At 39.0% G+C, this 27,780-nt stretch overlaps 1 protein-coding gene across 1 annotated transcript; it reads right to left on the bottom strand.

Annotated features, from left to right (window-relative positions):
- Window positions 1–96: 96 nt before the first annotated feature.
- Window positions 97–26,185, bottom strand: LOC100987983 (uncharacterized). Its single transcript, XM_055107375.2, has 2 exons — window positions 26,173–26,185; window positions 97–24,267 (listed from the first exon to the last, which is right to left on the bottom strand). Exons 1-2 carry the CDS (start codon window positions 26,183–26,185, stop codon window positions 23,720–23,722), a joined length of 561 nt encoding a protein of 186 aa, XP_054963350.1. The 3' UTR covers window positions 97–23,719.
- Window positions 26,186–27,780: the final 1,595 nt, after the last annotated feature.

Raw genomic sequence — 27,780 nt, 5'->3', positions numbered from 1 at the left:
ATTTTTCAGCTCTACAATTTCTGCTTCTTTTTGCTTCAATCTCTTCGTTAAATTTAGCTAATAGAATTCTGGATTCATTTTCTGTTTTCTCTTGAATTTCATTGTGCTTCCTCAAAACAGCTATTTTGAATTCTCTGTCTGAAAGGTCACATATCTGTTTCTCCAGGATTGGGCTGTGGTGTCTTATTTAGTTCATTTGGTGAGGTCATGTTTTCTTGGAAAGCATTGGTGCTTGTAGATGTTCTTCAGTGTCTGGGCATTGAAGAATTAGGTATTTATTGTAGTTGTCACAGTCTGGGCTTGTTTGTGCCTGTCCCATTTTGGGAAGGTTTTCCAGGTATTCAAAGGGACTTGGGCCTCAAACTCAATAATGCTGTGGTTTTTGCAGACTTGTAGAAGTACTACCTTGGTGTCTTAGATAAGATCCAAAAGAATTATCTGGATTACCAAGCAGAAGCTCTTGTTCTTTTCCCTATTTTCTCCCAAACATATGGAGTTTCTCTGTGCTGAGGCACCTGGAACTGGAGGTGTGGTGATGCAAGTACCCCTGTGGCCACCACCACTGGGACTGTGCTGGGTCAGACCTGAAGCCAGCAATGCACTGGACCTTATCCAAGGCTCTTTCCTTAAGGGTGGTAAGATCCCCCCCAGGCTCCAGGTGTGTCCACAGATGCTGTTTGTGAGCCAAGGACTGGAGTCAAAAACCTTAGAAATTTATCTAACATTCTATTCTACTGCAGCTAAGCTGGCACTCAAACCACAATAGAAAGTCCTTCGCTTTCCACAGAGGAAGCTGTCCCTGTGGCCATCACTACTACCAGTCCACAGGGGGTTCTGCCAGGCCACAGCTGATGTTTGTTTTGAGCCCAAGGGCTCCTCTGTCAGCTTGGGGTGAATGCTCCCAAGCCTGGGACTCACCTTTCAGGGCAGTAGGCTCTCCTCTGACCCAGGGCAGGTCCAGAAATGGTGTCCACCTATAAAGACATACAGTCTTTAATAAAAGCTTTTATCAAACAGGAGTCTTTCACCATAGCCACCACAGCTGGGAATGTGCTGAGTCACCCCTGAAGTCAGCACATCTCAGAGCCCAATGCCCACAGTGTGGTCCCTGGGTATCACTGCTGGCTATTCAGGGCCCAAGGGCTCCTTAGTCAGCAGGTGATTAATCCTGCCAGGACTAGGTCCTTCCCTTCGAGGCAGCAGGTTCTTTTGCACCAGTGTGTGTCTCAAAATGTCATCTGGAAAGTAGGGCCTGGAATGAGGGCCTCAGGACTCTGCCCGGTGGCCTATCCTACAGTGGCTGAGCTGATATCCAAGATGCAAGACATCGTCCTCTTAACTCTTCACTTTCCTATCCTTAAGCAGAAGAAAGGAGTCACTTTTGTTGCGTGAGCACAAGTTCTCCCTTAGCCACGTCAGCTGATGTCTCCCTAGGTTACCTGCCACCCAGGTCCACTGGCTCTAAGCCTGGGCTAGCACTAGGAGTTGCCTAGCAATTGCAGTCTTTGTGTTCTAAACTGCCTTTCAAGTTTACCTAGAACCCCCAGGGCACTTCAGCCCACACTCCTAGAAATTCAAGTTCTGATCACTGGAATGGGCAATTCCCCTCTGGCTAAGGGTGGTCCCAATGCTCTCTCCATGCACAGGCATTTGCTGAGCCCAGCATAGCTTTATTCTCCACTGTGACAGGTAGCACTGAGTTCAATGTAAAGTCCTCCAATTGCAGCACTCTCCCTCCCCAAAATGCACAGATTCTCTGTGCTGAGGAGATGAGATAGGGATGTGAGAGGTGTGGCATTGGCGATTCAAGACGACTGTCTCTCCTGCCCTCATCAGTGACTCTGTCAGTAATATGAAGTTAAAGTATGGTACTCTGATTTCTCACCTGATATTTGCTTCTTGTGATGGTGTTTTTCTCTATAGTTGTTAAATTTGGTGTTCCAGTGGTTGGGGGCAAGTGGTGTAGGCTTCTATTTCACCATCTTGCCACCATACATCTAACTTTTTAAGTAACTCTCAAACTGGTTTACAAAGTGATTGTACCATTTTACATTTCTACTGGCAGTATATGAGATACTTAGTTCCTCCACATTCTCACCAGCACTTGGTATGGTGAATCATTTTAATTTTAATCATTTTTATAGGTATGTAGTAGTATCTCACTGCAGTTTTTAATTTGCATTTACCTAATGAGTAATGATATTGGGCACCTTTTCATGCAATTACTTGTCATCTATATATCTTCTTTGGAGAAATGTCTGTTCAAACCTTTAGCCCATTATTTTAATTGGGTTATTTGTTTTCTTATTGTTGAGTCAAGTGTCCAAGTCCTTTATCAAATATATTCTGGCCAAAGATTTTATCTCACTATGTGGCTTGTCTTTTCATTCTCTTAATAGTGTCTTTGAAAAATAGAAATTTTAAATTTTGATGAAGTCTAATTTATCAATTCATCCTTTTATTGGTTGTGATTTTGGTGGGTTTTTTGTTTGTTTTTGAGACAGGATCTCGCTCTTGCCCAGGCTGGAGTGCAGTGGCACAATCTTGGCTCACTGCAACCTCTGCCTCCCGAGTTCAAGCAATTATTGTGCCTCAGCCTCCCACGTAGCTGGAGCTACAGGTGCAAGCCACCGCTCCCAGCTAATTTTTATATTTTTAGTAGAGACAGGGTTTCATCATGTTAGCCAGGCTAGTCTCCAACTCCTGACCTCAAGTGATCCACCTGCCTCAGCCTCCCAAATTGCTGGGATTATAGGTGTAAGCCACCATGCCTGGCCGATTTTGGTGTTTTATCTAAGAAATATTTGCTGAACCGAAGGTTACAAAGGTTTTCTCCCATGTTTTCTTCTAAGAGTTTAGGTTTTACATTGACATATATGACCTATTTTGAGTTAGTTTTTGTATATGTTGCATGGCATCAATCCAAGTTCCTTTATATACATATAGACAGAGATATGGATATCCAATTGTTCCGGCACCATTTGTTGAAAAAATCTACCCTGTTCCCATTGCATTACCTTTGTACCACTGTAAAAAAGTCATTGTCCATGTGTGGGTCTATTTCAGAGTTATCTATTCTGCTTCTTTAGTGTAATTGTCTATCTTCATGCCAATACCACCCTGTTTTGATTATTATATTTTAATAATAATGGTTAAAATCCAATAGTATAGCCTTTCAACTTTGTTCTTTTTTTTCTTCTTCTTCTGAAGTTGTGGTAGTTATTCTAGGTCCTTGGCATTCCCATACCAGCTTGCCAGTTCCCTTTTTTTTTTTTAAGTCTGCTGAGATTTTGGTTGGGATTATGTTGAATCTATAAATCAATTTGAGGAGAACTGATATCTTAAAAATATTGAGTCTTCCAGCCCATGCAGAAGGTATATATCTTCATTTATTGAAGCTTTCTTTAACTTCTTTCAGCAACATTTTGTAGTTTCCAGTGTACAGATAGATCTTCCACATATTTGGTCAGATTTATCCCTAAATATAATTTTTGATGCTTCTGTAAATATTTCTGTTTTAATTTCAATTTGCTGGTATATGAAAATATAATTTCCTATTTGAGAATTCAATGTATCTAAATATTCCATGTATATTAAAATTATTAAAATTTGGCAAGGAGTTTGGTGAGGAGTAACTTACAAAGCTAGTAATAAGATGCTCTTTGAAAAATACCAATCTAAGTAACAGAGAACTGTGCTATCATGTCATGTATCAGCCTCTTGAATACCCCCAATTATTGCACTTGCTTGACTCACCTTGTGTCTTAGTCGGTTTTGTGCTGCTATAAGAAAATACTCAAGACTGAGTCATTCATAAAGAAAAGAAATTTATTTCTCACAATTTGAAAGCTGGGAAGTCCAAGATAGGCATGGCGTTTGGTCTGGTGAAGGACTTCTTGCCAAGTTCCCACATGGCTGAAGATGGAAGGGCAAGCTGCATGAAGCCTTAATCCCATTGAGGGAGGCGTTCCCATGGCCTCATCACTTCTTAAATGACACACCTCTCTATCACATTGGCAACACCTGAATTTTGAAGGGGATGTATTCAACCCATAGAACCTTGTCTTCCAAGATTTAAGTAAATTGTCTCAAACCTACACGCCATATATATTAGGTAACTTGGCATCCCTGAATATCTCTGGACGAATATCTCTGGGTGCTTGGAATCGGAGGTGGGAGGACGGGCAGGGGTGGTTACTTTTCAAAGCTGAGTTTCTGCTTCCACTAAATTCTTAGCAACTGTTCTTCATTGCATTTTCTACTTTGTATCAAGCTGATGGATCCTTTGTAATCCCCTTACTTTCAGGAACACTGTCAACTCAAGACTGAAGGTCTAGGGCCATAGAGGGGGGTTGCAGAGCCAACAAAAACAAAAAATGAGGTTTAGACATTCCTGCTACTAAAAATGTTATCGATCATCCCTTTTCACAAGAAAGGTTCACTGGTTGTCTCTCGTATTCAACCTATATCTTCTTGTGTTTCTCAAGCCCCTTTGCCTCTTCATTGACTCGTCTTCTCTCCTGACTCATTCTGACCTCAACTATCTTTTTGTCTCACTTCTAAACTAGATAGGGCATGTCTTCAAGATCAGTGTTTCTATAGCCATAATAGCTCATCAAAGGCAGTTTCCGATGTTTCTCCCCGCTAAGCATAACTTTGTCACCAGCACTGATTCTACAGGCCACCTTTTTCTATTACAGTTTGAAGGATACTACAGCCACACTTCTCTATCTTCCATTCTTTTATTGGTATTATTATTATTATTATTATTTTAAAGACAGGGGACTTGCTCTGTCACCCAAGCTGGACTGGAGTGACGCAACCATAGCTCACTGTAACTTTGAACTCCTGGGCTCAAGTGATCTCCTGCTTCAGCCTCCCAAGTGGCTGGAACTACAGGCACATGCCACCACACTGGCTCTCATTCTCTTTCATTCTGATGTCTCCTCTATGCATCTCAAATGTTGCCTCTCTTCCCACATTCAACTTCCCCTCAGAGGAAGAATATGATAAGGTCATTTAGTCCCTATTCTATATGGAGAGTCCCTATTAGGTGTCTTTTTCCTCAGGTACCTAATCCTCACTCATTCATCCTGGCCAAGGTCAAAACTCATAATCCACAATCCATAAAGAACTTCCCATTTTTCTCAAAAGGGGAGAGAGGGAAGAACCAGAAAGATTAACAGAAGCATAGAATTATATTGTTTATTGGCACATTTAGGATAATTTAGTGTCTAATTACCTTTAAGAAAAAGACAATGAGAGCCTGGGGAACATAGTGAGATCCTGTCTCTGCAAAAAAATAAAAAAATTAGCCAGGCATGGTGTCACACACCTATAGTCCCAGCTACTGAAGAGGCTGAAGTAGGGGAGAGAGAAAGAGAGAGAGAGGGAGGGAGGGAGAGAGAGAGAGAACAATGCAGCAATGAGGACAGAGAGGTTAAGTAACATGTTCCAGGTCACACAGGAATTGGCAGAATATTGACCAGGACCAGGGTCTCATCACTCCATATCCACCCACAATGCCAGCCACCTGATAAGCCAGTAGCTTTGATATCTTTTAAAACCACGATTCAGAGTAAGAAACATATTTTACATTAGAACATAGTGCACGCACACACACACACACACACACACATATCCCTCACTATACATGTGCGTATAAATAGGGTGTATGTATATGTGTATAGAAAGTGCCTTACAAATTATAAGCTCTTTACATGTGGTAGCTCATTTAATCCTCACAATATCCTGTAAGGTTATTAATATCTCGATTTTACAAATGAGTAACTTGAAGCACTTAGTGACTTGTCCAAAGACAAGTAACCAGACCAGGATTTGAATACAGGCCCTGTGGCTCCAGAACCCATGCCCTTAGTCACTTCATACACTGTCTCTCATGTTTTGCATATGGACTAATATGTTTATGTATATACATGTGTGTGTATTGATGCATAAAATACTTTACTTTGTGTGGTGCACTCTATTTTCTATTTTATTGCACTTTTCAAAATTTACTGCAAACCACTAATTTTATATATAACCCATATTTTTAAAACACTTGAAAAACACTACTATACTAACCAGGCTAGATTTCCTTTTTAGATTTTCTTTTTAGAAAAGAAGGATGCAAAGTTTAAAGACAGCTATAAATTGGTTATTAACTAAAAGGGAGAAAGCTCCAAGTTTCTGTCTCATAGGAAGACAGTTATCTATCACTTCAGAGAAAAGATGGAGAAATTATTCTTGTATAGTATTAGTAATATCTCTGCAACTCAGACATGGAAAAACCATTCTCTAAACCTCAAGTTCACCATAATAGTACAGCTATCACATTTATTATTCATTTGAAGTATTTTTGAAGTTTTTTTTTATTATACTTTAAGTTCTAAGATACATGTGCAAAACGTGCAGGTTTGTTACATAGGTATACATGTGCCATGGTGGTTTGTGGCACCCATCAACCCATCATCTACATTACATATTTCTCCTAATGCTATCCCTCCCCTTGTCCCCCATGCCCTGACAGACCCCCGTGTGTGATGTTTCCCTCCCTGTGTCCATGTGTTCTCATTGTTCAAGTCCCACTTGTAAGAACATGTGGTGTTTGGTTTTCTGTTCTTGTTTTAGTTTGCTGAGAATGATGGTTTCCACCTTCATCCATGTCCCTGCAAAGGACATGAACTCATTCTTCTTTATGGCGGTGTAGTATTCCATGGTGTATAAGTGCCACATTTTCTTTATCCAGTCTATCATTGATGGGCATTTGGGTTGGTTCCAAGTCTTTGCTATTGTGGGTAGTGCTCCAATAAACATATATGGGCATGTGTCTTTATAGTAGCATGATATATAGTCCTTCGGATATATACCCAGTAATGGGATTGCTGGGTCAAATGCTATTTCTAGTTCTAGCTCCTTGAGGAATCTCCACACTGTCTTCCACAATGGTTGAACTAATTTACACTCCCACCAACAGTGTAAAAGCGTTCCTATTTCTCCACATCCTCTCCAGCATCTGTTAGTTTCCTGAGTTTTTAATGATCGCCGTTCTAACTGGCATGAGATGGTATCTCATTGTGGTTTTCATTTTCATTTCTCTAATGACCAGTGATGATGAGCTTTTTTTCATGTTTGTGGGCAACTTAAATGTCTTCTTTTGAAAAGTGTCTGTTCATATCCTTCACCCACTTTTTGATGGAGTTGTTTTCTTCTTGTAAATTTGTTTAAGCTCCTTGTAGATACCGGATATTAGCCCTTTGTCAGATGGGTAGATTGCAAACTTTATCATGTAAATTTTATAATCTACATGATAGAATTTATATCAGTCTGATTTAGCCCATGATTACACTATAAACTCACTGAATAGATTCTACTGGAATAGACATCTTTTTATGTTATGGTGTCTATATCATCATTTATATCTACTACTGCCACTAACATTAGCAATAATAGTTATTATAGTTATTATAGTAGTTATATTATACAATTATATTATAATAGTTATTATTATACACATGTATGTATATCTATCTCTACATGTATGAAGGTAAGTCTTAGTTGCCTATAAAGGTCTGGTTTTGTCCTTGCCCAAGAGATTTTCATAAGTGCAACCCAAAAATAGACCATGCAAGTTAACACTATCTTTCTGATACTCTCAGTAGGCATTTATAGAGCTGCTTCTAAAGGTTGAATATCCTTTATCTGAAATGTTTGGGACCAGACATGTTTCAAATTTTGAATTTCTTTCAGATTATGGAATATTTGCATAGACATAATGAGATATCCTGGGGATGGGATCCAAGACTAAACATAAAATTCACTCATGTTTTATATATACCTAATACATATAACCTGAAGGTAATTTTATATAATATTCTTAATAATTTTGTGCATGAAACAAAGTTTAGACTGCTTTTTGACTGTGACCTGTCATATGAGGTCTGGTGTGGAATTTCCTACTTGTGGTGTCATGTCTTTGCTCAAACACTTTCAGATTTTGGAGCATTTCAATTTTTGGATTAAGGATTGTCAACTTTACTATTGCTTATGTCACTGAAGTAAAACTTTAAAATTGTTAAAACTCCCCTTTCAATTTCTTGAGTCGGCCTGCAATCAAACCTTTGTAATTAAACCCTAAAAGAACCTGTTGAAATTATTCCAGACTAGTTATTCTAAACCAGTTTTTACTCTCCTTTTCAAATGTCTAGCATATAATGGATTCTCAATGAATGTGATAGAGATATAACAGTTTAGTTCACATGCAAAATCATGAGAAAACCTATGAAAAACTTAAGGTCTATACCCAAAGAATGCTATATCAAGTATTATCCCACTCAGACCAAATATTCAGCTATTAAATGACTGATAGTCTGTGTTAAGGAAGTTTAGAGGCTTTTTTTTCATATTCACTCTAAGATTATTACTGTATACTATGAAATACATAGGATTGGCTGGGCACAGTGGTTCAAGCCTGTAATCTCAGCACTTTGGGAGGTCAAGGCGGGTGGATCACTTGAGGCCAGGAGTTCAAGACTAGCCTGGCCAACATGATGAAACCCTGTCTCTACTAAAAAAAAAAAAAATAGAAAAATTAGCTGGGCGTGGTGGCATACGACTGTAATCCTAGCTACTTGGGAGGCTGTGACACGAGAATTCCTTGAATCTGGGAGGTAGAGGTTATAGTGAGCCAAGATCGCACCACTACACTCCATCCTAGGCTATAGAGACTCTGTCTTAAAAAAAAAAAAAAAAGAAAGAAAAAAGAAATACATAGGATTGTGTTACTACACTGTGGATTAATCCCATTTTGGGATTGGGTCATAACCAGTATTTAAACAAGCTCAATCAGTTCATTCTAAGTTTCATTTAAGAGCAAATTATCTTTTCAAAAAATTGAGGCTTCAGAGCAACTCAAGAATTCTGGGAAAAATCTTCCTCTCTCTACCTGTGTTGTTTGCCAACTGTACAGAATAATAATATTTTACATTTTAGTAAGCCGCTTTTCAAAATAAACATTTTTCAGATGTCATTCTGATGACCCTATGGAGTAGGTAAAACAAATATTATCATCATCTACACAGCTAATAAATAGTAAAGACAGGATTCAAACACAATTCTTCCTAGAAAATGACTCCAAGACTTAGATCATAGATATGAGAAAAATGCTGGCATCCTAGACAAAGGTGAGATTAGTCTTAATTTCCATGCTGAGTCTATGGAGATGGCTGTAGACCAGTGGGGTAGGCAGCTCTTATTTTTAATAGATTGCGAGCTTTAAAAGATCATCAGTGTATGCTGTCCTAAGCCAGCACATTGTTATATCCTTTTGCAGTTTTAGAATTCTGACTTTCCCAGATCTGCTTAAGTATCTTTCTATTCTAAGCCAGTTCAACTTGGACACCTTCTAAATAAAATCAGAGTAGGCATTTTGTGCACTTCACGATTTGAAGCACAACGCTGACACCTAGTGTATTGACTGATTTTCTTTTCCTTTCCTCCCTCCCTTTTTTTTTTTTTTTTTTTTTTTTTTTTTTTGAGACAGAGTTTCACTTTTGTTGCCCAGGCTGGAGTGCAATGGCGCAATCTTGGCTCATCGCAACCTCCACCTCCCGGGTTCAAGCAATTCTCCTGCCTCAGCCTCCTGAGTAGCTGGGATTACAGGCACGCGCCACCACGCCCAGCTAATTTTGTATTTTTGGTAGAGATGAGGTTTTTCCATGTTGGTCAGGCCAGTCTTGAACTCCTGACCTCAGGTGATCCACCCACCTCGGCCTCCCAAAAAGTCGGTATTACAGGCATGAGCCACCACACCCAGCCCCCTTTTTCTTTAAAGAATGGCTATTATAGTTTAATAATAGTAAAAATTTATTGAAAACTTAACAGGTTAGCATATTAAGTATCATGCTAAGCACTTTAAATGTATCATCTCATTTACCTTCTTCAACTATGAACAATGTTTTATCATCATCTCTACTTCACAAACAAGGGAAAAGAAGCTTAAAAAGTTAAGTCAAATTTTATTACTGCAAAAGATGGAATTCAAATCCAGATCAGCTTGACTCTGGAGCTGAAGCTCTGAATCACTATTTGTAAAGGAATCAAGTAGGACTGTGTTATGAAATAGGTTAGTTTATTTCTATTCACTTGGAGGACATTTGCACACACTTCCTTCAAGACTGAAGGTAAGCATTCAGGTAGAAAAGATGACAAATCTGCCCAGGTGCAGTGGCTCACGCCTGTAATCCCAGCACTTTGGGAGGCCAAGGCAGGTGGATCATTTGAGGTCAGGAGTTCAAGACCAGCCTGGCCAACATGGTGAAATGCCATCTGTACTAAAAATACAAAAATTAGCCGGGTGTAGCTGTGGATGCCTGTAATCCCAGCTACTCAGGAGGCTGAGGCAGGAGACTCACTTAAACCCAGGAGGTGGAGATTGCGGTAAGCCAAGATCATGCCACTGCACTCCAGCCTGGACGACAGGTAAGACTCTGTCCAGAAAAAAAAACAAAGAAAAAACCAAAGAAAGAAAACCTAACAAATCTCATGTCTGCAGCTTTAAACCATGTGTCCTCTTGATTTTGTCTCTTTCTATGGCAGGATGTTAGCCCTAGAGTTATCCAATCCAAGTCCTTTACCCTCTCATTCTCCCTTTGAAGGCAGAGAGCAATCTCACTGAGTCTTCCAGGTCTGTTCTGGTAACGTCTTGGTATTTTAAAAAGAACTGTTATCCTGTGAGCAATATATATTATAGTGTAGTTCTTCATGTGGTGAGCCTACCTTTCCTCAAATTATCTATTAGCGCTTCCAGACTAAATGCTCCAAGAAAGCACAGCTTGTGCCTTTCCTTTTTTTTTTTTTTTTTTTTTTTTTTTTTTTTTTTTTTTTTTGAGACAGAGTCTTGCTCTGTCGCCCAGGCTGGAGTGCAGTGGCGCGATCTCAGCTCACTGCAAGCTCCGCCTCCCGGGTTCACACCGTTCTCCTGCCTCAGCCTCCCAAGTAGCTGGGACTACAGGCACCTGCCACCACGCCTATTTTTTTTTTTTTTTTTTTTGTATTTTTAGTAAACAGGGTTTCACTGCGTTAGCCAGGATGGTCTTGATCTCCTGACTTCGTGATCCATCCGCCTCGGCCTCCCAAAGTGCTGGGATTACAGGCGTGAGCCACTGTGCCTGGCCGCCTTTCCCATTTTTGAAGACAAAACGCATGGCATATAGTGGGTACTCAATAATGTGTTAAATACGCTAATTAAAGACTGAGAGTCTGTATCAGTTTTCTGAAGTTATTTTCTTTGCATCTTTTACTTAGAATATAAGTGTGAGTTCAGTTGCTTAATGCCTAGTGCCAAGACGACTATGGTTGTTGAGTTCACTCCCCAAGTGGGCTTCTCAGATTCTCTGTGTGGGAAAAAAAAAAAAAAAAAAAAAAATGGTCCCCTGATAGTATCTCCATTGTCTCCATCAAAGGGTTTTGTTTGTTTTTTTCTTTGAGACACCACCTCTGTCATCCAGGCTGGAGTGCAGTGGTATGATCTGGGCTCACTGCAACCTCCACCTCCTAGGCTCAAGCAATCCTCCCACCTCAGCCTCCTGAGTAGCTAGGACCACAGGCACGCGCCACCACGTCCAGATAATTTTTGTATTTTTAGTAGAGATGGGGTTTTGCCATGTTGGCCAGGCTGGTCTTGAACTCCTGAGCTCAAGCAATCCACCTGCCTCAGCTTCCCAAAGTGCTGGGATTGCAGGCGTGAGCCACCATGCCCGGCCCCAAGGGCTCTTTTAAGAGAGACTTTTATTTCCCTTTATTCTTCTTCTACGCCCTCATGGTGCCACTGTTTTATAATTTGATGTTAAAATCTATCAACTGCAGTGGGAATAAAACAGTTAAGATAGAAATAATACATAAAAGAGGTAACAAATGCAGTTCATGCTTTTTAGTTCACTTGACAAAGCATGACTCAGCTGCTTTGAGGGATTCCTATTTAATTTTCTTGGGTTGGCTTGTAATTAAACCTTAAAAGAACCTGTCAAGGCCAAGCACAGTGGCTCATGCCTGTAATCCCAGCATTTTGGGAGGCCGGGGCAGACGGATCACTTGATGTCAGGAGTTCCAGATCAGCCTGGCCAACACGGTGAAACCCCGTCTCTTCTAAAAATACAAAAATTAGCCAGGTGTGGTGGTGCACGCCTGTAATCCCAGGCATGAGAATCACTTGAACCCCAGTAGTGGAGGTTGCAGTGAGTCAAGATCTCACCACTGCACTCCAGGCTAGGTGACACAGCAAGGCTCAGTCTCAAAAAAAAAAAAAAAAAAGAACTTGTCAAAACTATTCTAGACTAGTTTTTTTTTTTTTTTTTTTTTTTTTTTTTTTTTTTTTTTTTTTTTTTTTTGAGATAGAGTCTTGCTCTGTCGCCCAGGCTGGAGTGCAGTGGCACAATCTCAGCTCACTGCAACCTCTGCCTCCTGGGTTCAAATGATTCTCCTGCCTCAGCCTCCCGAGTAGCTGGCACTACAGGTGCCCGCCACCATGCCTGGCTAATTTTTTGTACTTTTAGTAGAGACGGGATTTCACCATGTTAGCCAGGATGGTCTCAATGTCCTGATCTCATGATCCGCCTGCCTCGGCCTCCCAAAGCGTTGGGATTACAGGTGTGAGCCACCACACCCGGCTGACTAGTTCTTCTAGACTAGTTTTTACTCCCCATTTCCACTGGGTAGTATATATTGGATTCTCAATGAATGTGAACTTAATATTACAGAAAACAAAAGCTAACATTGATCAAATATTTGCCATAAGCAACTTCTTAGCTTGGCACAGCACACACAACTCATTTCACAATACAATAATAAAACTGTTATTATTGTTTCAATTTTACAGATTATGAGACAGACTTGGAGAAATTAGGTAACTCCTCCAAGTTAGGCTCCAGGTTAATATCTGACTCTACAACCAACACTCTTCACAACTATGAATCCCAAGTCCAAAAATAAACTTTTACCCCTTTTGGTTGAGAGAAGCCAAGAGTCTTTTCTACGTGGTGTCACGGCTGGACTACAGTTTGAAACTGTTCTCAAGACCCACTTGAAACTGGATTCAGGTAGTGTTGCCCTTTCAGCCTCAAAAATCTCTCTTCTCTATGCTAGATGCAGGGCGTCCTACAGTCCCTCTCCTGGGAATCTCTGTAATAAATTAATTCAAACGAAAATGTATGTGGTTAATGCTGTGTTTGCTTGATTTATGGACCTTTCATATGAAGTAGGAAGATATTTAGAGTTGATTTAATACTGGATTATTTCTACAAAAGTTTGACAAGTCCATATTTAGAAATATGATCTCCTTTTACAGAAAATCAGGTATCACTGACGTACAGTCTGTTCCAAGGAAGTAAACTCCTTTGTCTGAAAACTGCCCATACTAAAGCTATTTAATATCTGATGAGGTATTATAACATTAATTTCATCACACTCCCAACTGTACATTTTATAATCACTTCAGTAGTTCCCAAGCTTCCTATAAACAGGAAGCTTACAAAGAGCTGGGATTCCCAGGCCATACTCAGAGAATTCTGATGCAATGGCTATGGTATTGGGCCTAGGAACCTACTGTTTAGTAAGCACCCTTGGTAATTCTGAACCACATTTTGAAAAATCGTATTTGAAATAAAAAATTCAAGTACATATTTTTAAAATATTCCACATTAATAACTCAAATAATATGGTCAAGAAGATGTAAATATTTAGGAAAACTAAGTGCATCATTGCCCTCTGGAACAGAGGCTGCTGTTTGTCACCTTGTTAAGTCTTTTGAAAGACTAGTCCATTTTTTTATCAAGCCATACAGCCAAGTTTGTATGCTCCCCAAGGCTTGGCAGAAACATTGGCCTAATTACATATAAGTGACAAAAAATTAGAACAAAGATATCTTAAAATGGCTTTAAAAGATTAAAAAGGAAAAAAGTCATTGCATAAAGATGCCTAATGCATCTTAAGGAATCTAAATTTGAGGGACATAGAAAAAGAGAGTAAAAGTCTCATTTTTTATTATTATTATTATACTTTTAAGTTTTAGGGTACATGTGCACAATGTGCAGGTTAGTTACATATGTATACATGTGCCATGCTGGTGTGCTGCACCCATTAACTCATCATTTAGCATTAGGTATATCTCCTAATGCTATCCCTCCCCCCTCCCCCCACCCCACAACAGTCCCCAGAGTGTGATGTTCCCCTTCCTGTGTCCATGTGTTCTCATTGTTCAATTCCCATCTGTGAGTGAGAACATGCGGTATTTGGTTTTTTGTCCTTGCGACAGTTTACTGAGAATGATGATTTCCAATTTCATCCATGTCCCTACAAAGGACATGAACTCATCATTTTTTATGGCTGCATAGTATTCCATGGTGTATATGTGGCAATCATTAAAAAGTCAGGAAACAACAGGTGCTGGAGAGGATGTGGAGAAATAGGAACACTTTTACACTGTTGGTGGGACTGTAAACTAGTTCAACCATTGTGGAAGTCAGTGTGGCGATTCCTCAGGGATCTAGAACTAGAAATACCATTTGACCCAGCCATCCCATTACTGGGTATATACCCAAAGGACTATAAATCATGCTGCTATAAAGACACATGCACACGTATGTTTATTGCAGCACTATTCACAATAGCAAAGACTTGGAACCAACCCAAATGTCCAACAATGATAGACTGGATTAAGAAAAGTCTCATTTTAAATCATGTTATTTAAACCTTGTGAGTCATGCATGTGCCTAACAATCTCTGCAGGCTCAGCAGCAGACTCAAATTCTGACATCTCAATGATGAAACTTATCATTTTTCACTTTTTCATCAGATGCCCCACAAGGCAGCCATATATTATAGACAAAGGTTGAGGGGGGGTATATAGCCAGATTAATTTAGGTGACTTGTAGGTGGAATTAATTCATAAATCAACTCTTCAGGTAGAAATGCTAGGAAACTTCGAAGTAACAGTAGCAGAAGAGAACTGACATCACAGGTAGAATTCATGGAACACATATTGGACACTGGGACATACAGTGGCTGATGTTATACAACAAAAGAATGTGATTGCTAAGAGGTTCCACCATGCCTTCCCTTTGGATCACCTTTCTTACCCAACATTTCTCAAACCTGCCTGATCATAACTCCTACCTGAGCAGGGTGGGAGGAAAAGGTGTTAAGTTCATATTCCCAGGCCCACCTTTGAGTGAAAAGGGGGCCTAGGAATCTATATTTCATGTAATTTTTAAAAACAGCATTCCATTTTACCTTGGTGTGTGAGAAGTTGCAGCAAATGTGGAACTAATTGGTTATAATCTTGACAACTGGTTTTCAGTTAAAAACTGGAAGGAAGACCTTAGAGATCCATCAAGCCTTGAACACTTCTCTTTATGGCTTAAGAAGCAAAAACATGGAATATTATGCAGCTATAAAAAAGAATGAGTTCATGTCCTTTGCATGTACATGGATGAAGCTGGAAACCATCATTCTCGGCAAACTAACACAGGAACAGAAAACCAAACCCATGTTCTCACTAATAAATGGGACTTGAACAATGAGAACACATGGACACAGGGAGGGGAACATCACACACCAGGGCCTGTTGGGGGGTGCGCGGCAAGGGGAGGGATAGCATTAGGACAAATACCTAATGTAGATGATGGGTTGATGGGTGCAGCAAACCACCATGGCACATGTATACCTATGTAACAAACCTGTAGGTTCTGCACATGTATCTTAGAACTTAAAGCATAATAAAAAAAAAAAAAGCGAAAACACAGAAACTCAGATCCACTGAACTTATTTGCCCTTTGCTATACACAAGCCACAGATGTTTTCAAAAAACCAGCACCTTCTCACTATATTCAAATTTCAGTGAAAAAATACACTGAATGTCTGATTCTGCATATTTCTGACATCTATTTATGATACAATAAAGACTAGTTTTTAAGAAACATTTTACTTTCCCGTCATAACCAAATAATACATGTTCATTGAAGGAAATACAAATAAGCAAAAAAAAATTTTTTTATTACCTATAACTCCACCATACTTGTTAACATCTTGTTAAATATATTTTCCTGTCCTTTAGCTGTTTACATGTAAATAAGTGCCCATTTGGGGGAACAAAAATGAAATCATATTCTTCATACTGTTTTGTGCTATAGTTTCCTACTTATTAGTATGGTTGTCAGCACTTTCATATTATTTAATATTCTAGACCTTTATGGTAATATATTCTATTGCACAAATGTATCATTTATTTATCCATTCCTCTATTTTTAGACCTTTAAAATATGTCTTTTACAACCTCCTATAACAAGGTTTAGTAACAACCTTACAAAACATATATTTTAAAGTATCACAATTTCTTAGTGTCTAATCAAGTATATCCACCAAAAAATGAATAAAAATAGTCGTTTAGCTCCCAAGCTATAGATTTCCAGTTCCTCCTCTCTGCCCTCATGTAACATGATCTTTCTACTCAGAAAGTCCACTAGTTAAGTTTCTTCAAACATCTTGCTCGGAAATTAACAAAGAAGCCAGAGACAGTGGCTTGTGCTGGTAATCCCAGCTACTCGGGAAGCTGAGGTGGGAGGATCACTTCAGCCAGGAGGTTAAGGCTGCAGTGAGCTACCATCCTGCTGCTGCACTCCAGTCTGAAGATCCTTCATCTTTAAAAAAAAATAATAATAAAGAAAAAAATAAAAAGAAAGAAGTCCAAATGTGGCAAAAGTCCAGGTCTACTAATGCCAGCCTGTATTATTATTACCCTTTTGACAGCTACATCATACTTGTGATGCTAAGTTAAGCATATAATTTTTTAAAATCACAAATCTTTTCATATGAGCTGCATTCAAACAAAGCTTATGCATTTATTTTTCACCTACAGGTGTGTGCACCGATTCTTCTTAAACACGACACTTTTAATCATCCTTGTATCCATCTTCCTCATATCTATTCACTACCCGGGCAGAGCTCCAAGGGAAAAACAGTATTTTAAGAAAGTCCTGACCTGAAGGATTTGATCACCTGCCTTCAGGTGACTGAGCATAAGGTACCAATACCAGTGTTCTTATGACAGTGCAGTATGTATTGACCATCACAAGAAGCTGAGATAAACTGCTGCACCTCCTATTATGGTTTGCTGAGAAAGCAGTAGAACAAAACTAGCCAGCTTGCCCGGGTATTTGTGCTGAAAGACTGCGGGATTTTAGGTGCTCCCTGACTGTATCTCTCAAGCTGACAGGAATATAATAGATGAATAGTGGTACTAAATGTAGGCTGAACAACCCCTGGCACTGACCCTGAAAAGCAAAAATAAATTGTTTTTTAAAATCATCTTTATAGACATATAATTTATATAGAATAAAATTCATAAGTTGGGAGGATAGATGACTTCTGACAAAGATGGACAGTTGTGTAAGCATCACAAAAATGATAGAGTATTTCTATTACCCCCAAAATTGCTCGCCACCTTGCCAGCAAATACTTTTTTTCTACCTGTGGCACCTAGTAACTACTAATCTGCTTTCTATCACTATAGTTTTGCCTTTTCAAAAATGTTGTGTAAGTAGAATTATACAGTAAGTAGCATTTTGAGGCTGACTTCTTTTACTTAGCAAAATTGTTTTGAGATTTATCCGTTGTTGAGTGTATATTTTATCCTCTATATTATTAGCATTCCATTGTTAAGATGTAGAAAAATTTGTTGATGCTTTCAACAGTTGATGTTTGAATTTCTTCCGGTTTGTGACTATTATAAGCTGCTATGAACATCTGTATACAGGTTTTGCTGTGATCATTTTCTCTTAGTTAAATATCTGCAAGTGGAAATGTTGGGTTGTGTAGTAAGGGTAACTTAATAAGAAAGTGTTAAAATGCAAAATAGCTCTACTATTTTATGTTCCCATCAGCTATCTATGATAGTTCCAGGTGCTTCACATTCTCACCATCATTTGGTATTACCAGTCATATCTTCCTGATAGTGTCTGTTCAATTCTTTTACCCATTTATTTTATACTGTTGTCTTACTTTCTCAACAATTAGCTTTCTATTCCACACACAAGTCCTTTATTGGATGTGTCTTTTGTAAATATTTTCTCCTAAGTCTGTGGCTCATTTTTTCTTCCTTTATTTTTTTGAGACGGAGTCTCACTGTTGCCCAGGCTGGAGTTCAGTGCCATGATCTCGGCCCACTACAACTTCTGCCTCCCAGGTTCAAGTAGTTCTCCTGCCTCAGCCTCCCCAGTAGCTAGGATTACAGGTGCGCACCACCGTGCCTGGCTAATTTTGTATTTTTAGTAGAGACAGGGTTCCACCATGTTGGCCAGGCTGGTCTTGAACTCCTGACCTCAAGTGATCCACTCGCCTCGGCCTCCCAACGTGCTGGGATTACAGGTGTGAGCCACTGTGCCCAGCCCAGTTTTTCATTTTTTAAATGTCTTTTAAAGATAAGTTTTTGGATGAAGTCCAATTTGTTTTTCATAGTGAGTGCTTTTTATGTTCTAAGAAATCTTTGCCTAACGAAGACAGAAGTTTTCTCTAAAGTGTTTTATAGTTTTCACTGTAGCATTTAGATTTATATCAATTTTAGTATATAATGTGAGCTCAATTTTAGTATATAGTGTGGCCATCACAAGAAGATGTTGAGATAAACCACTGCACCTCCTATTATGGTTTGCTGAGAAAGCAGTAGAACAAAACTAGCCAGATTGCTCAGACATTTGTGCTGAATATCTGCAGGATTTGAGGTACTCCCTGACTGTATCTCTCAAGCTGACAGGAATATAATAGATGAATAGTGGTACTAAATGTAGGCTGAACAACCGCTGGCACTGACCCTGAAAAGCAAAAATAAATTGTTTTTATAGTTTTTTAATCGTTTTTTATACTTTTATAAATTGTTTTTATAGTACGTTATACATTAAGTATAACATATATATAAAGCTATATATGGCTGGGTGTGGTGGCTTGCCCCTGTCATCCCAGCACTTCGGAAGGCTGAGGCAGAAGGATCACTTGAGGTCAGATGTTCGAGACCAGCCTGGTCAACATGGTGAAACCCCATCTCTACTTAAAAAAATAAAAATAAAAATAAAAAGTTAGCCAAGTGTGGTGGTGCATGCCTGTAATCCCAGCTACACTAGAGGCTGAGGCAGGAGAATCGCTTGAACACAGAGGCAGAGGCTGCAGTGAGCTAAGATCATGCCACTGCACTCAGCCTGGACGACACAGCAAGACTCCATCTAAAAAATGAATAAATAAAGCTATATATATGTATACATAAAGCTCGTTATTTTTTTTTCTTTTGCACATGAATGTCCAATTGATCCAGCAACAGTTATTGAAAAGACATCTGTTACCCCCAATAAATTGCCTTGGTACATTTATTGAAAACCAATTAGAGAGAAATGTATAGGTCTTTTTCTAGACTCATTAATATATTCCACTAATCTGTGTCTATCATTTTTTGTTTTTGTCTTTAGACAGGTTCTCACTCTGTTACCCAGGCTGGAGTGCAGCAGTGCCATCATAGCTCATTGCAGCCTCGAACTCTTGACCTCAAGCAATCCTCCTACCTTGGTCTGCCAAAGAGCTGGAATTGTAAGTGTGAGTGTCTGTGATTGACCCCATGTCTATCCTTGTGGTAATACCACAGTGTCGACTAATGTAGTCTGAAAATCAAGTAATATAAGACCTCCATTCTTTGAAGTTAAAATTGTTTTGACAGCCAGGTGTGGTGGCTCACGCCTGTAATCTCAACACTTTGGGAGGCTGAGGCAGGAGGATGGCTTGAGGCCAGGAGTTCAAGATCAGCCTGGATGACACAGTGAGAACCCATGTCTCCAAAAACAAAAACAAAAAAATTTAAGTATCCAGATGGTGTGATGCACACCTATAATCCTAGCTACTCAGGAGGCTCTACCCCATCTCTACAGGGAGGCAGAAGGATCACTTGGGCCCAAGAGTTCAAGGTTGCAGTGAACTATGATTGCACCGCGGCGTACCAACCTGGGTGACAGAGTGGGCGCCTGTTTCCAAAAACAAAAAATAAAAAATATAAAAATTTTAATAAATTTTAAAAAATATTTTGACTATTCTTTTTGATTTCTATATAAATGTTGGAACCACCCTGTCAATTTCTATTTTTAAGAACCTGTTAGGATATTGAGAATGCATTGAATCTATCATAAATGTGGGTAGAATAATATTTGTCTTCCAATTCAGTAATATGCCAACTCTCCATTATTTCTGTCTTAACCACTAAGTATGACGTTAGCCACAGGTTTTCTGTAGACATCCTTTATTGGGCTAAGGAAATTCCCTCTTATTTCTAGTTCAGGAAGAATACTGGTCTGTAGTTTCAATTTCTTGTAATAGGTTTTTCTGGGTTTTTGTTATCAGAGTAATGCTGGAATCATAAATTAAGTTGGGAAATGTCCCATCCTGTTCTATTTGATAAAAGAGTTTGTATAAACTTGGTATTCTCTCTTAATGTTTGGTGGAGTTTGCCATAGAACCCTTCTAGGCTAAGAATTTTTCTGGGTAAGAAGGTATTTAACAATTTCTTTTAAGAGATAAAATGCTGTTTTCCAGTTCTGTATAATCTTGCGTGAGCTCTGGCACCTGTGTCTTTCAAAGAATTATCTATTTCATCTAAGTTGCCAAATGTATTGGTCTCATCTACGTATATTTTCTTATTATTTTGATACCTATAAAATTTGTGGTGATATCCCCTCATTCATTCCAGGTATTAGTTGTTTAAGCCTTCCCTCATTTTCTGGTGTAACTGGATAGACATTTTTCAATTGCACTAATCTTTAAATCAGCTTTGATTCCATTTATTTTGCTTTCTCCATCATTAATTTCTGCTATTATCTTTACATTCCATCTGCATAATTTGCTCATTTTCTAATTTCTGAGAGAAACTTAGATAATTAAAAATTTTTATTTCCTAAAATGAACATAGGCATTGCTTTAGCTACATCCCATGAATTTTTTTCTTTCCATTCATATTTCCTATTTGACTCATGGATTATTTTAAACTGTTTTTTGGCCAGGCGCAGTGGTGCATGCCTGTAATCCCAGCACTTTGGGAGGCCAAGGTGGGTGGATCACCTGAGGTCAGGAATTCGAGACCAGCCTGGCCAACATGGCCCGTCTCTACTAAAAATACAAAGATTAGCCAGGTGTGGTGGCACACACCTATAGTCCCAGCTACTCGGGAGGCTGAGGCAAGAGAATTGCTTGAACTCAGGGGGCAGAGGTTGCAGTGAGCTGAGATTGTGACACAGCACTGCAGCCTGGGTGACTCCATCTCAAAAAATAATAAAAAAATATGATTTTTATGGCTTGGCACAGTGGCTCACACCTGTAATCCCAGCACTCTGGGAGGTCAAAGCAGGCAGAACGCTTGAGCTCAGGAGGTTGAGACCAGCCTGGGAAACATGGGGAGACCCCATCTATACAATAAGTACAGAAATTAGCCAGGCATAGTGGCATACGCCTGTAGTCCCAGCTACTCAGGAGGGTGACCTGAGCCCAGCAGATCAACACTGCAGTGACCCATGACTGCATCACTACACTCCGGCCTGGGCAACACAGGGAGACGGTCTTGGGGGGGAAAAGGTTGTTTAACATCAGAATGTCAGACATTCATCCAGATAATTTTGTTATTAATTTTCATTAATTTTGGTGTGATCAGATAAAATACTTTAAATAATTTCGGCCTTCTTGAATTTGAGACTTGTTTTATGGCCCAGCATATTAGGTCTTTCTTCATGAACGTTCCATGTAAGCTTGAAATGAATGTGTGTTCTATTGTTTGGCTAAACGAATTGTGTCAATTAGATTAAGTTGTTAAAGTGTTCAGGTCTTCTAGACCCTAATTTTCTTTCAAATCATCAATTATAAGACTTTTTGAAATATCCCACTGTGACCATAGATTTGTCTAATTCTCTTTTCCATTCTATCAGATTTTAATTTACGTGTTTTGAAGCTCTTTTATTAGGTATGTAAGAGTTAAAATTCTTATTTCCTCATGATGAGTTAATGAGATTGCCAACCTGAAATCTCCTTCATTATTCCTGGTAATATTTGTTGATCTTGAATTATATTTCATGGAACTAATATAGCCCCCTTCAGCTTCCTTTGGATTAATGTTGGCATATAATTAGGTATTCCTTTTTTATCCAATCTGATAATATCTACCTTTTGTGATGTTTAGACCATTTTCATAAATATAAATAAGGTTGGATTAAAATCTTACCTGCTTCATAGTTGTTCTCATGAACTTTGTTCTTTCCTTTTCTTACTATTTTTGGAGTCATTAAGTTCTGTCTTTTTAAAATTATTCCTGGCCGGGCGTGGTGGCTCACGCCTGTAATCCCAGCACTTTGGGAGGCCGAGGAGGGCAGATCACGAGGTCAGCCTGACCAACATGGTGAAACCCCATCTCTACTAAAAATACAAAAAAATTAGCCTGGCGTGGTGGCACATGCCTGTAATCCCAGCTACTTGGGAGGCTGAGGCAGGAGAATCGCTTGAACCTGGGAGGCAGAGGTTGCAGTGAGCCGAGATCGTGCCATTGCACTCCAGCCTGGGCAACAAGAGTGAAACTCTATCTCAAAAAAAAAAAAAAAAAACACAATGATAATAATAATATACAGTAAATCTTCAAATAAGATTATGCTACTTCACATATGGCATTAAGAACATTGCAGGCCAGGCGCAGTGGCTCACGCCTGTAATCCCGACACTTTCGGAGGCTGAGGTAGGCAGATCATGAGATCAAGAGATCAAGACCATCCTGGCCAACATGGTGAAATCCTGTCTCTATTAAAAACACAAAAATTAGCTGGGCATGGTGGCGTGCGCCTGCAGGGTTTCTTTTTCCAGAGAGCAGTAAATTATGGCAAGAAGCCCCATGCCCAGCATGGTGCCAGAGAGATGGACTAAAGGGTCCGGAGACAAAAGCTCACTCAGCTCACCATAGTCAGGCAGCAAATAAGTTGATTTAGAATTGGCAGTTACTCCAAGTTCCAATTAGGGGTAAGATGGAATGCATCAGTGGATACAAAAAGCAATACAAATTCAGCAGATGGAAAGGCAAACATATGAGCAGGTATTTATAGAGAAAATGTCATATCCTAGACCCAGCAGGGGCAAACAAGGACCAGACATACTTCTAACACTTGGCTGTTATGTCAATACTTTTGTATATAGGTATCATGTAGAAAGAAAGAATGAATGGGACAGTCTCTGAGATGACTGAGAACACTTTCTTGAGTTGACTGAGAAAAATCTGAATTGGCTATTTTTTTCTAAAATAAGCTGACCTCAGGAAAGAAAACCCAGATAAAAATTGAGTTTAGAAACCGCAATAACAAAACTGTATACATGGTGGAATTCTACTTTAAAAAGATAGAAACACACACATCGTATGCTCAAAAAGTATTAGACCTACTGTACCAGAAAGATTAAAGAATAAAAATTTGCAGTGATAATCTTTGGAGAATGAGACTATAAGTGACTTTTTTTCTTTTCTTTTTTTTTTTTTTTTTTTTTGTAAGCAAGTGATGGTTTTATTGGCAAACTTATAGGGGTAGTGTATGAAGTCATTTCAAATAACAGATTAAGTTGCTTTCCTTACAACTAAAAGCTTCAATTACTACATTTCAACTTTAATTTAACATCACATCTACATGTGAAGCTTTAATTTCAGGTCTGGAGCAGCTGTAAAATGAAAGTTACCACTCCATTCTAGTCCTTGGATATCAGTATATTCCCCTTCACCTTCCACCCTATTTTCATTGAAATTTCCAGTATACTTTGCCCCAGTTGGGAATGTGTAAGTCCCCAGTCCATGAAACATATTATCCTTAAATTGTCCTTCATATACTGCTCCTGAAAAATGCTCAAGTCTTCCAAAACCATTCATCTTGTCATCTTTCCAGCTTCCTGTGTAGACAATCCCATTAGGAGTGGTATGAATACCTATTCCATTTCTCTCGTAGATTCCAGAAGATGTTCTTGTACAGTCACCATCATACTTGTCTCCATTTGGAAAGATAAAGCTGATCTTATACACTTCTGAAGTTGGCCGAGAGGTGTTAGAGAGATCTTCCAAACTCTGCGACTCCCCCTGGGCGGCCAGCTCTGCGGCCGGGAGAGAACTAGGCGCTAGGACAGCTCCAGGTGAGACTTGGTTGCTGGGGCGACCGCAAGTGACTTTTTTTTCTATCCATTTAAAATAAAAATGTTATATTTGATTTCTTCCTGGAAGTTTTTTATTTTTATTTTAATGTATTTATGGGTTAGAATATGGCCAAGGTGTGGATAAAAGAAACTTCTGAGCTTACAGTATCAGCTAGCATTTGACTGGTTGGTGGGGAAAGAAACAGTTTATTCTTAGTCTCAAAACCTTCTTCCCTCCGCGGGCCCCGAGATGGAATCTCACTCTGTCGCCCAGGATGGAGTGGTGTGATCTCGGCTCACTGCAACCTCAGCTTCCCAGGTTCAAGTAATTCTCCTCTTCAGCCTCCAGAGTAGCTGGGGTTACAGGCGCAAGGCACCATGCCCAGCTCATTTTTGTATTTGTAGTACAGACGGGCTTTCGCCATGTTGGCCAGGCTGGTCTGGCCTCAAGTGATCCGCCTGCCTCCACCTCCCAAAGTGCTGGAATTACAGGCATGAGCCACCGTGCCCAGCTAATGCCTCAAAACTTTTTAAATTTTTTTTTCTCTTTATTTGACTTTTTGTGTGACTCTAGCCAAAGATAATGTCTCAAAACACTTGCTAAAGTGAATGCCTTGAATTAAATGGCCAAATGTTTACGTTCTCAGGAAGGAAAGGAGTATGGAGGGATTTGCAGGGGTCACCATTTCAAAGTATCCAGTACCAGACCACACTAAACCTGGCTAAAAGCATCAAGAGTAAGTCTTGTTTTATGCTCAGTCCATGTTCAGGGAAAAAACACAGTTATTATTGATTCTACTAAATGTTGAATGCAAGACCAGCAACTATAGGAAGTATAAAAGCATTAAGCTTCTGTGTTGAGGAAATTTATAATCTAGTAGAGAAAATAACAGAGTACTAAAACTGCAGGGGAAACAGGCTACAGAAATTCAGAGAGGAGTATCAATTAAAGGAGAGTAGAGAAAGCAACAGAGATGGTTGGCAAATGATGTTTCAGGAATAATTTACTGCTCTCTGACACATATGGAAAGGCGAGGCATATGGAAAATGGGAGAGAAAAAGTGGTATCTTCCTAGACAGCAAAATGAGGAAATATTGAGCAGGAAATTTACCAGATTCACAAATTCCAAAAAGTTCAGGGAACAACTGAAATGACTGAAATGAACGTTGGTTTTGGAGCAAGTTAGGCTGGACTCAAATCCCAACTCTGCCTCCCTAATAGGTAAATGCCCTTGAATAAGCTTACTCCCCGCTGAAATGTTTCTCCCAGTTTGTGACTTGTCTTCTCATTCTTGTCATTGTCTCTTGACATTGAGCATTACTTGTAAATATTAATGAAGCCTAATTTCTTTCCTTTTTTTTAATGGATCAGCCTAGCTGGCTGCTGAGCAGAAGCTCCCCTCAGTTCCTTGCTGTGTGGACTTTCCCAACATGGTAATTTGCTTCATCAAAGCCAGCAAGGGAGAGAGTCTGCTAGCAAGAAGTGACATACCCATAATGATGATTAGAAGAAATTTACTCAAGGGGAAGGCATTACAAAATGTCATAAACATCAAGAGGCACAGGAGTCATCAGGGGTCATCTCAGAGCATATTCTTTACACATCTTAAACAGACTAAGGTTTATTTCGGGGGGTTGAGGGAACCTAGACCATCCAAGTTTTTGGCTATGAGTGTCTCCACAAGTATAGGAACTATTCTTGGTCAGAAATGTTTTCTAAGCCATGAAAACATCTACCTAAAAATGGGATTATTGTAAGAATTAAATAACATAAAGTATAAGATTGAATCACACTAAGTTGCAGTTTGTATAAGTAAACAACAGTTAAATATCAGCAATTTCATACGGTTCTTAAAGAACATACAGTTTGTCATGTGGCAGGTACTCAATATTTGCTGAACTGCACTATCTTATTCCATGAAGAAAATGAACTTCATTTAAAAAGAAAAATCTTACCAGATGGCACCATGTTTTCTATACAGCTCTTAAAGATCTAAATTTATATACTGGCTCAGCCACTTATCAGTGAAGTGGCATCAAATCAGTTACTTAAACTTTCTAAAGTGTGTAAAGTGAGGATACTTACCTATTCTTTTTATGATTATTTTCAGGCCTAAAACACTCTCCCAGAGTAGGTTATCAGATTGTAACTAGTATTAAGATTTGTAAGAAGTATGTGACATAAACCAATTAGAATAAAATCAAGAACATGAAACCAATTCCAAACTAAAACCTGAGGAAAATGCTGAGGTTGACAAAGTAGGTTCTCAAAACATATAAGCACAGTTGTACCAAATTTTCATAGTGGTCCTAAGGGATTCTAGTAGTTACCAAAAAAAAATTTTTTTTTAATTTTCCATTTTCAAAAGCTGTAGTTTTATATCACATCAGTTTTCACTGAACTGTCTAGGACTTTCACATATATAATCTCTAAGTATTTGTATAATTTGTATTGTATGTTACATGGCCTAAGCATCATCCATGAAGTTGACCACTCTGTTTATACATTTGAACTTAAGGTAATGATTCTAAAACTTTTATTCTGGGACATATTCTTTCTCGCTTTCCTCCCACACCCACAACATATACCACACAAAAGGGCTTGTGGTGTTACCTTTAATAATATATTCTACAATCCTACCTTGAGCTAAAAAAAATTTGTAAAGATCACATAATCTCTGAAGAGTTTCCTGGGGAAGAATTTAGCTAAACAATTCCGGATGAACGGTCATCTCCCCTTTTCTTCACCAAAATTTCCCATGACCGTGTGATGTTATGTTCCTAAAGTTGCATAAGTTTTTTCCAAGGTCCAGACTCATTAATGTCTGTTTAAAACTATCTAATCTCTATCATCTATCTTTATATCTATCTATCTATCTATCTATCTATCTATCTATCTATCTATCTATCTTTTTGTAGAGATGGGGTCTTTGTTTTCCAGACTGGTCTCGAACTCCTGGCCTCAATCGATCCTCCCACCTCAGCCTCCTAAACTGTGGGTATTACAGGTGTAAGCCACCGCACTCAGCCTAAAACTATTGACTAAAACAGAAAACAGCTCTTCACCATCACATAGAGCATGTTCCTTCTCAAATATAAAGATACAGTCAACTCTTTTAGAGTCAACGTTTTTTACTTAACTTTTCCTCCAAATCCAATTTCCTCAAATTGATGTTCATGTCTGTCACTTACCTTGAACTTTTTCTCCTCTTTATGTTGGGGTCCAAAATCAAGAACAATACTCTAGAAAGACTTACAATGATGAGTACAACGTGTGAGAATGCGGGAAAACACTGTTAGAATAAGCAATTCCCCTCCCCTCACATACTGTATGTATAATGCCGGATTATTACCCTCAGCAAGTACACGTTAGTAAGCAGAGTTTCTATTTCCAAGAGTTATTTATCATGAGAACTCATTGGTTTTCATGAATGAAAGTACATCATAGATAGAGATGACCAACCAATCATTAGTTTTTCAATAGTTTAGCAAATGCTGTTGGTCAACCATTCTACAGACATAATTCATCCAAAAATAGTATTTAAAAAACAATGACTTTTTTCT

The sequence above is a fragment of the Pan paniscus genome, chromosome 12 (genome assembly GCF_029289425.2).
Source record: "Pan paniscus chromosome 12, NHGRI_mPanPan1-v2.0_pri, whole genome shotgun sequence".
NCBI lineage: Eukaryota > Metazoa > Chordata > Mammalia > Primates > Hominidae > Pan > Pan paniscus.
The sequence above is the reverse complement of the archived record's forward strand: the minus strand, read 5'-3'. Positions and strand labels throughout refer to the sequence as shown.